Source organism: Physeter macrocephalus, chromosome 21 (assembly GCF_002837175.3).
Source record: "Physeter macrocephalus isolate SW-GA chromosome 21, ASM283717v5, whole genome shotgun sequence".
NCBI lineage: Eukaryota > Metazoa > Chordata > Mammalia > Artiodactyla > Physeteridae > Physeter > Physeter macrocephalus.
The window spans coordinates 82179489-82192330 of NC_041234.1; the positions used below are offsets into that span (position 1 = coordinate 82179489).

The 12842-nt window shown below is 40.4% G+C and overlaps 1 protein-coding gene across 2 annotated transcripts in view; it reads right to left on the reverse strand.

Moving 5' to 3' along the window:
* Positions 1-6: 6 nt before the first annotated feature.
* Positions 7-12842, reverse strand: part of MORC4 (MORC family CW-type zinc finger 4) — a 49650-nt gene continuing 36814 nt past the window's right edge. Inside the window, exons 15-17 of one of the 2 annotated variants that reach the window (XM_024128152.3) lie at positions 1192-1885; positions 643-888; positions 7-280 (exon numbers count right to left, since the gene is read on the reverse strand). In XM_024128152.3, the coding sequence (XP_023983920.1) occupies positions 200-280; positions 643-888; positions 1192-1885 (1021 nt within the window). In that variant the 3' untranslated portion in view covers positions 7-199. Of the gene's footprint in view, positions 281-604; positions 889-1191; positions 1886-12842 lie in introns of both variants that reach the window. The other variant, XM_024128151.3, reaches the window with a different exon arrangement.

Genomic DNA, 12842 nt, shown 5'->3' on the forward strand with positions numbered 1-12842 from the left:
AGAGAGAGAGAGAGAGAGAGAGAGAGATAGATAGAGAGAGAGAGAGAGAGAGAGAGAGAGAGAGGTGTTGAGAGGGAGGGAGGAGGAAAGAAGAGGGTAGAGAAGGGGATATAGAGTATCTGGTGCTCAATCCAGTATGTGATTTGCCTCCAGCACCGTATACAGGATCCCATCCACTTGTTCTGAGTCAAACCCGATCTCACGAAGCTCCAAGTGAGGGAGGACAGAGGTAAGGAGATAGCTGACGTGGATACGCAGCCGCGTAAGCTTTGCCAAAGCCCTGTATGATGGAGTGAGGGACAGGAGAAGAGATGACATGAAGTCGTTAGCCAACAGAACAAACTGAAGCTCCTTCAAAACGGGCCTACATTTCTCAACAATTACGTTTCCATTAGCTAGAAAGAAAGAAGAAAGCACAATGCCACCAAGCACCGGGAGGTTGGCTGCAGCTCTCTAAGAAGCGATTGCTCAATCCTTGGTGGCCTAGGAATTAATTAAGGCTTCTTCCCTTATCTATGACCAGTAATGGGGGCGGGGGAGAGGGGTCCTAAGGGAGGCTTCCCATTAGCACTCACAAGCTGATTACTAAACCCTAGTAATTAACCTTTCTAGGTCATCTCCCTCTGGGGTCCGGTAGGAGACCTGAGCCTTCTGCAGCACTTCCAGGTGTGTCTCTGTCTCCTTCAGTTTCTCTTTCAGTTCCTGCTTTTCCTCTTTGGTTCTTTCCAGCTCAGCTTTCAGAATCTGGAACTCAGCTTGGCGATAGCCCATGTGTTTCTTGCTCCAGTACAAGCCTTCCGTCTCCTGGGTACTATAGGTCACCAATTCATGTTGGACTTTCTTGAATTCAGAATGCCAGTGATTCCTCTCCTGTTCCAGCTCCTCCACCTGCAGTCCAAGAAACAGAAATTCAATGACCCCACATACTAGTGAAAGCTAAAGAGAGTGCCCCAAATTTTCCTGAATATATTCACCCTGTGATTTCTCTAAACATTCTACTTATGGACCTTTTCAAACCCCAAATATAGGAGGGAAGCCCATTAGGGTTCACTCAATCTGAGATATACTACAGGATCATTCAATGGCTTATTCTGTTTAAAGGCCACAGAACATGAGATCATTGGAGTTCCGTCTCTCTGGTTCCTTGGTTACAATGGCCTCTCATTCCTAGTGGTAAGGTGTTACTCTAACCTTTTGCTGGAACATATTCCTTTCTGCCAAAACACGCTCCAACTTTTCCGTGGTTCTCTTCAGTTCTTCTAGCTCTCTTTGGTTCTTCATCTTTGGTGTATGACGACCTCCGCTCTCCTCAGAGCCTCTTCCTTTCTCCACAACAGCTGCAGCAGGAGTTGCAGCAGAGGCCACAGAAGAGTAAGGCACCGGGTTCCAGGATTCAACTGCTTTCCTCCTCTCAGCAAGCTCCTCTCTGTTAAAAGGGATCAGCTGAATGGGAGCTCCTGAATCTCTAACACCTTTTGCAACACCGACAACAGCTACAAAAGGTCCCTTGCTTACTTCCTCCTTGCTTAGGTGTGTGCTGCCTCTGTTAGATTCTTCTGCCACCAATCTTGGCATCTGATCTTCTAATTCTTCAGGTAGCAGGGAGCCCTGGTGTTGGTCTTGGGCCCCTGCATACAGAACTGAGACCTCCCTACTCTGACTGGTATTCTTGATTGCTTCTGGGTATTCTGGGGAAAGGTATGGTGGTGTGCTTCTCTCAGAACTCGATTTATCATGGCTGTTCTCCCCTTCTGGGTAGGCAACTGCTGCCTCTACCCTCCTGTAAGGGCCAGGCATGGAATAATCTAGAGGAGGTGTTGTCATCTCATTCTGGAGCCTTCTTCGTTTCTCCACAGGTTCCTCACCTAGGATCCATTTGTACTTACTGCAAGAAGAGGAAATTAAATTTTAAGCTGTCACAATACAAGCTAAATATATTCTTATCCTATGGAGCCCCTCTTCAAATTTCCCATATTAAAACTGACTCTAGCTGTTATTCACAGATCATTTCAGATTAGGAATACATCTTTACCCCCAAACCCCAAACCCTTCACTTATGCAATTTGCTGAGACAGCAATGTGTCTTAAGAGAGAGAGTAAATTGAAAGGTACGAAGAGTCAGCATCTGGATATAACAGGACCAGGCTGACTTTGGTAAGATTTCTGAAAATAGGATTGAAGCTAGCCTGACTTAGAAGCTTCCAAAAGGCAAGTAAAGGAAGAAAAGCTAAAAAATACACATTCAAAATCCCCTAACACGAGAATGGAAAAAAAGGTCATAAAAAAACCTAGTGGAGTAGGCAGAGGAGACCGAGCCAGCTTGTTAAAGTGTCACAAAAACCTTCCAGTATCAATGACTTATGCACATTTTTTATACTGCTATGGAACAACACACAATGCCTTTGCCAGCCAACTGGATTGTGGCTATTGCCCATTATCCACTTGTAAAAGTTAATTAAAACACAGGGCCCTAGTCAGAAACAAAGAAACCGAATCGGCCAATTCAAGTCATTCCCCACTTAGGGCAAAATAATTCCCCTTTGTCAGGGCAAACAGGCACTCCCTCAGTTCTTCAGGAAAGCCCAGGACAGTGACCTCAAATCACCTTCCATTTGTGGCTGCTATATTATACTAACGGCTGACGGAAATAACAAGAAAACTGATGCCAACGAAATCCATATGCAAGTTTATATCATGCAGCACCATGGGACCCCCATTTTTATCCTTATAACTCTTGTGCTCTCCCTCCAGAAAACCAAGACATTTCAAGGTGAAAATTAACTTTCAAAATTCTCAGTGAGAGGGCTTCCCAGGTGGTGCAGTGGTTGAGAATCCGCCTGCCAATGCAGGGGACACGGGTTCCAGCACTGGTCCGGGAAGATCCCACGTGCCACGGAGCAACTAAGCCCGTGCACCACAACTACTGAGCCTGTGCTCTAGAGCCTGCGAGCCACAACTACTGAGCCCGCGTGCCACAACTACTGAAGCCCGTGCGCCTAGAGCCCGTGCTCCGCAACAAGAGAAGCCACCGCAGTGAGAAGCCCGTGCATCACAATGAAGAGTAGCCCCCGCTCACCACAACTAGAGAAAGCCCGCGCACAGCAACAGAGACCCAACGTAGCCAAAAATAAATAAATTAATTAATTAAACAATTTTTTTCCCAATGAGAAAGAGCCAGGCACTTTACTGGCCACCATATCTCAAGGCTGCTTGTATTTCTCTGCAATTTCTGAGAACATCTGTTAAGACATCTCAAACCTTAGCTTCTTAGAATGCCCTGAATGTTCTTCAAAACTAGTGTTCACCCAGAAATAAAACTGGTCTGTCATCTTAATAGATCTTGTTGTGTTGGCCTCAGGGGGAAAGCAAAAGGACTTAGGGGCTATGTAAGAACGAATGTATCCATCTTTAAACATGCGTAGGGCCACTCTAGGCGGTCCATTTAGCAGCGGTAATGAGGATGATAGTAAAACAAGCAGTTTGCAGGTATAACGGAAGGGTACAAGATACTAGATAGCAACAACAAAGTTTTATGAAAGGCAATTAAAGTCAAATTATCTGCCTTCTCTTCATTTTCCCACCTCTAAGGATCCTGTCTTTAATTATCCTCTCTTCTCTCCCTGCATTTCTTTTCTTTTTATTTATTTAATTATTTAACTATTTAATTATTTAATCATTCATTCATTTGGCTGTGCCGGGTCTTTGTTGTGGCATGCGAACTCTTAGTCGCGGCATGCATGTGGGATCTAGTTCCCTGACCAGGGATCGAACTCGGGCCCCCTGCATCGGGAGCACGGAGTCTTAACCGCTGGACCACCAGGGAAGTCCCCCTACATTTCTTTTCTTTGGTAATCTCATACAATCTTTTGGCTCTAACTTCTGGAAGATATCTTCCAAGTCATCTTCCCAGCCTTGATCTCCAGTGCTGAATTTCAAACTGCCTGTTACACATTTCTTTCTGGAGGTCTCACTGGTATCTCACTTGGTATGTATGAGAGTGACCTTTCACCTTCACCTTCAAGCCTGCTCCCTCTCCCACGTTTCCTATTTGTGTTATGACACCACCAAACTCTCAGTAATTTTATATAGTTCTACCACTATCAATACCCAAGTTCAAGTTCTCATTACCTCTCTTGGACTCTTGCAATGGCCTCCTCCAGTCTCCCCTTGTCACACCTCCAGATCACCCACTGCCAAGTTAATCTTCCTAAGGCATTGCTCTGATTATGTCACCTCCCTATTTGCAATCTTTAGTTATTGTTCCCCACAACATAAAAGCTCAGATGTCTTAGCTTGGTATTCAAGCTTTTCCCTTCCAAAACACAGGAACCATTTACTGAGTGCTTACTCTGTGCCAGACAGCTCTTAATGTGTATGGTCTCACCCAATTCTCCCAATAACCCTGAGGGAGGAGGTATTTTTATCTTCATTTAAAAAAGAGGATGCTCAGGCCTAGAGAGTTTAAATTACTTTCCGAAGGTCATGTAGCTAGTGAGTGGCAGAGCTGGGATATAATTTGGCCCTAGCTTTATTTCTCACTACTTCCCTTCAAAGATACCAGCCAAACAGAATGCCCCACAAATTCTCAGGCCGCTTCTTTTGATCGGAATACACTTCTCCTCCTCAACACTGCAGGTCTTAAGTCCAGTTCAAATGCCACTTCTGAATTCCTATAGCACTTTAGCACTCTCTCTATAATATATATTACTTTCTACTGTGTGTGTGTGTGTGTGTGTATTGCAGGTTTCCCACTAAAGTATAAACTCCTTAACAGAAGGTAGTTTAACTAACTTGCTACATGAAGATGAGGGAACCAAATTTTGCAAATAAGAGGCAATCAAAAAAGGAACTATTATGTTAATGAGAGACAATGAGTGGATTTTACTTACTGGTTCTGTAAATACTCCTGCTTCTTCCCTCTAGGAGTCAAATCTTACTCCAGACCTGTATTCACTGATTCAATAGAGATTAATTTAGGGTTTACATAGCAGGAATTATTTTCCAACTACATAGATTCTTCTCATTTTCTTTTTTCTTTCAGTCATACTCCTCCATTGGCTGTCTGCAGAGAAGTCAGCTGATATTTTGATAGGGATTGATTGCATTGAGTACTCAATTTGGGGAGTACTGCCATCTTAACGACATTAAATCTGCTGATACACAAACATGAAATGTCTTTCCATTTGTTTAGGTCTTCTTTAATCTCATTTAACAATATTTTGTAGTTTTCAGAATACAAGTCTAGCTTTAATTTGTTAAATTTGTTCCCAAAGATCCTATTTTTGAACCTACTATAAATAGAATTATTTTATTAATTGTTTTAATTTTTGTTGTTCCTTTCAAAGAGCCAACTTTTGGTTTCACTGATATTCCCTATTGTTTTTCTATTCTCTATTTCATTTCCATTCTGATCTTTATTTCCTTCTTTCTCCTTGATTTGGGTTTAGCTTGCTCTCATTTTTGTAGTTTCTTAAGGCGGAACTTTGTTACCAATTTGAGATATTTCTTCAATTTTAATATAAGCATTTACAAATCTAATTTTCCCTCTGAATATCTCATTAGCTTCAATCCATAATTCTTTGTATATTTTATTTTCATTTTCATCTTAAGATATTTTCTAATTTCCCTTGTGATTTCTTTTACTCATTTGTTATTTTGGAGTGTTATTTAATTTCTACATATTTGTGAATTTCCCAAATTTCCTTCCATTGTTGATTTCTAATTTAATTCTACTGTGGTTGGAGAACATCCTTTGTATGATGTCAATCCTTTTAAATTTGTTGAGGCTTGTTTTATGGCCTAACATATGGTCTATCCTGGAGAATATTCCATACGCACTTGAGAAGAATATGTATTATGCCCGTTTGGGGGTGAAGAGTTCTGCACATATCTGTCAGGTCCAGCTGGTTTATAGCATGCTTCAACTGTTTTACTTCCTTGTTGATCTTCTACCCATTATTGAAAGTGAGATATATATTTTTTACATCTTTATTGGAGTATAATTGCTTTACAATGGTGTGTTAGTCTCTGCTGTATAACAGTGCATCAGCTATACGTGTATATATATATCCCCATATCCCCTCCTTTTTGCGTCTCCCTCCCACCCTCCCTGTCCCACCCCTCTAGGTGGTCAGAAAGCCCTGAGCTGATCTCGTCAATGCTACTCTCAGTTCGTCCCAGCTTCCCCTTCCCCTTTCCCCGTGTCCTCAAGTCCATTCTCTACACCTGCGTCTTTATTCCTGTCCTACCCCTGAGTTCATCAGAACCTGTTTTTTTTTTAGATTCCATACATATGTGTTAGCATATGTATTTGTTTTTCTCTTTCTGACTTACTTCACTCTGTATGACAGACTCTAGGTCCATCCACCTCACTACACATAACTCAATTTCGTTTCTTCTTATGGCTGAGTAATATTCCATTGTATATATGTTCCGCATCTTCTTTATCCATTCATCTGTCGATGGACACTTAGGTTGCTTCCATGTCCTGGCTATTGTAAATAGTGCTGCAATGAACATCGTGGTACATGTCTCTTTTCGAATTACGGTGAAAGTGGGATATTAAAGTTTCCAACTATTATTGTTAAATTATCTGTTTCTCCCTTCAATTCTGTCTGCTTTTGCTTCATGCATTTTGGGGGTTCTGTTGTTAGGTCCATATATGGGTATAATTTTTATATCTTCCTAATGGACTTTATCAATATGACATGTCCCTCTTTATATCTAGTAACATTTTCTGTTTAAAGTCTATTATTCTTTCTGATATTAGTAATAGCCACTCTAGCTCTCTTATGGTTGCTATTTATATGGTACGTCTTTTTTCATCTTTTTATTTTCAACCTATTTGTATCTCTGACTATAAAGTGTATAGATATTAAATTTGTGTATGTTAAAAAATCCAATTGGATAATCTCCATCTTTTGATTGGATTGTTTAATCTGGTCACATTTAATGTTACTACTGTTATGTCAGAATTGACGTCCACTATTTAGCTTTCTGTTTTCTGTATGTGTCATGCCTTCTTTGTTTCTTTCTTCCTCTACTTTTCCTCTTTTCATGTTAAGTGGATATTCTCTAGTTTAACATTTACGAATCTAACAATACATTACTACAATTATTACTTTATGTAATGTTATGCCTTTTGAGGAAGCTAAGAGAAGAAAGTGGAGCAAGGACATATTTATAATATTTATAGAGTTTGTTAAATCCACCTTCTTTTTCCATTTTTAATTTTCTTCACTTCTTACTGTGGATCTGAGTTACCATCTGGTGTTATCTCCTTACTCTAATACAGCTTTGCTCCCACCCACTTCTTTTATGCTGTTATTGGCAAATATTTTACATCTATAGACAAGCCCAACAATAAAATTACATTCATATATAAAATTATATACAAATATATACACATTGTTTACGCAATTATTCTTTAAATCAGTTAAGAATAGAAAGAGGAAGAAATATGCCACTGTGTTGTCTTTTATAATTAATTACAGTTACCACTGCCAGTACTCTGTTTTTTCATGCAAATTTGAATTACTATTTGGCGTCACTTGCTTTCAAGGTGAAGAACTCTTTTTAGTATTTCTTGTATGCAGCTTTGCTAGAAACACATTCCATCAGCTTTTGTTTACATAAGAATGTACTTATTTCACCTTCATTTTCTAAAAATAGTTTTACTGGATTTATGATTCCTCGTTAAAAGTCTTTCTTTAAGTACTATGAATATGTCATCCCACTGCCTCCTGGTTTCCATTGTTTCTGATGAGAAGCCAGATGTTAAGCTTACTGGGGTTCTCTTCTACATGATGAATATTTTTCTCTTCCTGCTTTCGAGATATTCTCTTTGCCTTTGGCTTTCAATATTTTCACTACATAGCTGTAAATCTCTTTGCATTTATCCTATTTTGAGTTACTTGAGCTTCTTGGATGTGTAAATTAATGTTTTTCCTCAAATTTGGAAAGTTTTCAGCCATTATTTCTTTGAATATTTTTTATACCTCTTTTCCTCCCTCTCCTCTTCTTCTTGTACTCCTAATTTGCATATGTTGGTGCACTTAATGGTGTCCTACATTTTTCTGAGGCTCTTTTCATTTTTCTTCATTCTTTTTTCTCTCTATTCGTCAGACAGCATAATCGATAATTGTTGTATCTTCAAGTTTGCCGATTCTCCTGCCAACCCTAATGTGCTGCTGAGTCCCTTTAGTGAAATGTTCACGTTAGTTATTGCACATTTCACCTCAAGAATTTCCATTTGGTTCTTTCAAAAAATAAATTCTGTCCCTTTATTAATATTCTGCACTTGATGAAACATGGTCTCCTTTAGTTCTCTGAACATATTTATAATGGCTGCTTTGAAGTCTTTGTTTGCTAAATCCAACATCTGGGTCTCTTTAGGAGCAATTTCTATTACCTGCTTTCCCCCTACCCCTATGTACAGGTCACACTTTCCTGTTTCTTTGCATGTCTCATAATTTTTTGTTGACAATTGATATTTTAGATAATAACAGTATAGCAACTCCCACTTCCCTGAGTGGTTGTTGCCATTGTTTGCTGGGTTGTTTTTTCAGTGACTTGGCTGAAGTGACTCTATGAAATTTGTTTGCCCTGTAGTAGGCTGAGTATTCTGCTCAGATTTATTCTTGATTTTTATCTTTTACCTGGCAATCTAGGAGTTACCCTGAGTCAGAATAGGCCAAAGGTTATAATTAAGCCCTCTTAGCCAGTTAGATTTTTACCCTTTACCACTGGATATATGTGTGGCCCGGAGGCTGCTATCACAGTTCAAGGAATTCATGTTTCTACCCCACATTCAGCCAGGTAGTAGTAGCTTGGATTTTCCCTCTCCAATCACCTCTGACCCCTGGGTCAGAGTAGCTTCCTGTTCATCCAGTGGTTGATTAGAGGTTGTGCTTAAGTCCCTAGTACCAGTGAGGCTCCTGCTCTCTGTTGTTTGATCTGTGTGAGGCTTGGGGACTGCATTCAAGTCCACCTTGTGTCCTGAATGAGTGCGGTCTTGTGCTTTTGCACAGCCTTCCTAACCACCAGGGTTGACTATGATCCCAGGAGTGCTCTTCTTGGCTACCTTTTTGCTTGGTTCTCTCTGTTACCAAACTTATGATTATGCAGCCATTTTGCTTGTTGTAACTTGCATCAAGGAGCTATGAGTGCCCTCTTAATTGTTCGCCACTAAGATTTCCATTGTTTGTGACAATGCCCTTAGGAATGGAATTCTTCATGATCTGTTCCACACAAAGTCAGTTCTCCCTAAGCCACTGTGCCACTGTGCAAGAGCCGATGGCAGGGACAGCGAGTGGTCCACTCTCTAAGAGGGAAACCTTTTCTTTACAAATGGATGCTGGGATGGTTTTTGGCTTGCTCCTTCTGGCATGAACCTCTGCCCTATAAGTAAGCTAGGGCTGGAGCAATAGGAGTCCAGGATTGTCAGCATGCTGTCCCTAGGTGAGTGCTTCCACCCTTTGAGTGGGGGCTGGGTGGGGGAAGAGAGACCCAGTCCTCTTGATTCTGCTTGGAACAGAGCTCCCGCAAGACAGACCTGGGGGATATGAGAAATGTCAGAGGCCTAACCTCCCAGGTGAAACCATAGCTCTAGACTAGGAGCTAGGAAGAGAGGGAGCCCCCAACTTCTTGACCACACCTACCTGGATTAGAGCTTCTTGAGTAGTTACATAGCTTGGAGGGGGATGAGAGCAGGCGAATGCCAAAGACTCTTGCTGTTCTTTCTGAGATTTAATAGATTTTCTTGAATGAATGTTTCTGTACTTGCTGTATGCCCCTAGGACAATTTCTAGGAACTAGGAATGATTGCTTTGTTTTGTTTAATAATTTTTCCAGTTAAATGGGTACTTGTTGGTGAAAGAGTTCATCACACTACTCACTTTGCCATTCTGGAAGCCTTTCTCAAAGATCATATTTTAAAATGTTAATACTAGCTCCTGAATCAATCTTATTCATTTGCAAAACTGTTTTTCTATTTCTACCTCATGTTTGTTGTTTCAAATATTCCTTTAACTATATTAGAATGTCTTCCTCCTCTCCTTCCACCATTACGATGTAATTTGGATTTTTTTTTGGTTATCCTTTTAAAACATGAAGTAATTAGCCTTTGACATATAGCTTACTCAAAGGTTCTCTAAATATCTAAATAAATTACAGCCACTAATTCTCACCTTTGTCTGTATGCTTATGGCTACTTTGGACCTTAGTTTATACCACTCATATGAAACCTAGCATGTACCAGGGATGCTTACATATGTAACTCTGAGTACCATAAGCTCCTTCATCTTTGATTCCATCACTGCCTTAGAACACTGCTTTCATATAGTAAGCACTCAAATGTATGTAGAATGAATGAACAGAAAGGGCACTATTTCCTTTAACAGATATAAGCTGTCTTCCCCTCAAAGGTCATGCTTGCTTACATACTAGCTAAACTTACTCTTTATTGCAGGTCTTCCCCTCCCCTTGCTAGATTCGTGGGACTCACAGATCTGTTTCCAATGACACCTCTGGAACACCTTCTAGGTCTTATAACCTACTCCACTAGAAATTTTTAAAACACGCTTGGATAGTGTAGGCTTTATTTTATCTAGAGTTAAAGAGCTGTACTACATGACCCAAGGACCCTTATCAGCTTCAGGTTTTGATAACGAAGGAGACTTTTGCAACCCTTGACTAAACTTATTATTCCCTTAACATGGTTTTAACAGAAAACCTTGTATATTTTATTAAACTCTTGGGCACCTTAATTTTCCTCGATAAAATTTGAATCCCCCTATATGTGTAGCTTGAAATGACATATCATTTACTGACCTTACATAAAACATATGACATTAGCAGCATCGATTATCACATATCTCTTTTTTTTTTCTTTTTTTTTTTGTGGTATGCGGGCCTCCCTCCGCTGCGGCCTCTCCCGTTGCGGAGCGCAGGCTCCGGACGCGCAGGCTCAGCGGCCATGGCCCGCGGGCCCAGCCGCTCCGCGGCATGTGGGATCCTCCCAGACCGGGGCGCGAACCCGGTTCCCCTGCATCGGCAGGTGGACGCGCAACCACTGCGCCACCAGGGAAGCCCTCACATATCTCTTGAAAGAACACTATTCTCGAATTAAAATTACATGTAAATAGTCAAAGTACTTTGCCTGTCCTCCAGAGCCAAAACCCAACTCTGGATACAGCAGTTCTATAAAGACTCATATAGAAATCCTAATTAAGACTGATGAAGTATGCCACCCAATGGATGTACTGCCATACTGCACTCATAAAATACACACATACATCGGTTAGCATTTGTTACCTCCTCCAGGTTACTAAAATTCACTAGACAGTACCAAAAGAAACACTGAAGAGAAAGGAAAAGTGGTCACAGCAGGGAAAGGACAGCCTTCAAGAGCAATGACACCCTGATACTCCAGTGGCAATTCTGATACATGACCATCTCAAGGAGATCGACGTAGAGAGGTAACAATGTGCTTTGAAAAAACACAGCACTTTACTGTACACCCCTCCCAACCGAAAAGGGGAGTTGGAAAGCTGTGGATGGAAACAGTAGAACTAGACTCAAATCCCTGAGACCGACTAGGCTATATTTCTTACTCCCTTGCTGCATAGTTCTATCTCAGAAATAGCTCCTTCAATATGACTCGATTCAACCATTAGTTACTGAGTACCTACTCTCTTCCAAGGCATTATTCTTGATGCTTTCATACAGATTCTCACTTAATTCCTTTAGAGTTCTACTAGTTTTTCTCCTAACAGTTTACTTCTTCTTGAGACTTTTTTGTTCATGCTCGGGGTGACATGGGGTTCCTTCAGTATCTACAGAGCTTAATTGTGGAAGAATCACTGAAGAGGGGACTTGCACACATAAAGAGATGTTTGTCTAGGTAAGAAGCTGAAAAGACCCACCTAAGAAGCAAGAAAGAAGGAAAGGAATCAGTAACATTGGCAGGGGCGGGGGCAGGAATCATTTTTACCCTATTATATATTCCACTGCTTTTTTTCTACAGTATGTTAGGAAAATATCCAAACTGAAAAGGGTTAATGAAAACTTCACAACCTACTATTTAACAGTCATATTATTGAGGACTATAGAAGTTTCTACTGTTAGAGAACAACTCTGTACCTTCCCTATGGCTTGGCCCTGCCCGAAGTGAGAAGCACAGTGGCGAGGAGAAAGCAAGTCATAAATAGCAGTCCTGAGTTCCAGTCTCATGGCAGCATAGGGGCAGTCATACCTTTTAGTGCTTCAAATATTCCTGATGTTTAAGAAAATTTCTGTGGTAAAGACTAACAAAATAATACTGATAAGGTGCTAGAAGATGAACAAGTAAATCCCAAGACTAAACTTATACTAAAAATTTACCCTAGGAAACAATGAACTAGAAGGCTTACCTAATGGCACAAACTTCTAATACTTATTTTTATATGTGGCCAACATGTGCTAGGCCTACGGGGCTGCACAGGATTTCAATATTCCTAAACTTAAGGAAAGAAACAATGCTTATCTATGTAATGTTACCTTACATTTGTATAGTACATTACGCTTTTCAAAGAGTTTTCATGTCCATTATTTCACTTACACAATTCCCAACATAATGTGAATACATAATCCATAAAAGAGCATTTGTCAGATGATGACCACCTCAAAAAAGTAAAAAAAACAAAAACAAAAACAGATAGACAGACTTGACATGACAGTTATAATGCTGAGAAATGGGGGATACATGCAACATACAATTCTATCAACCCAAAATGGTGTTTCTCCTTCTGAATTCCATGCCAGGCCTTAGGAAAAACATAAACATTATAACCATACCAATTTAT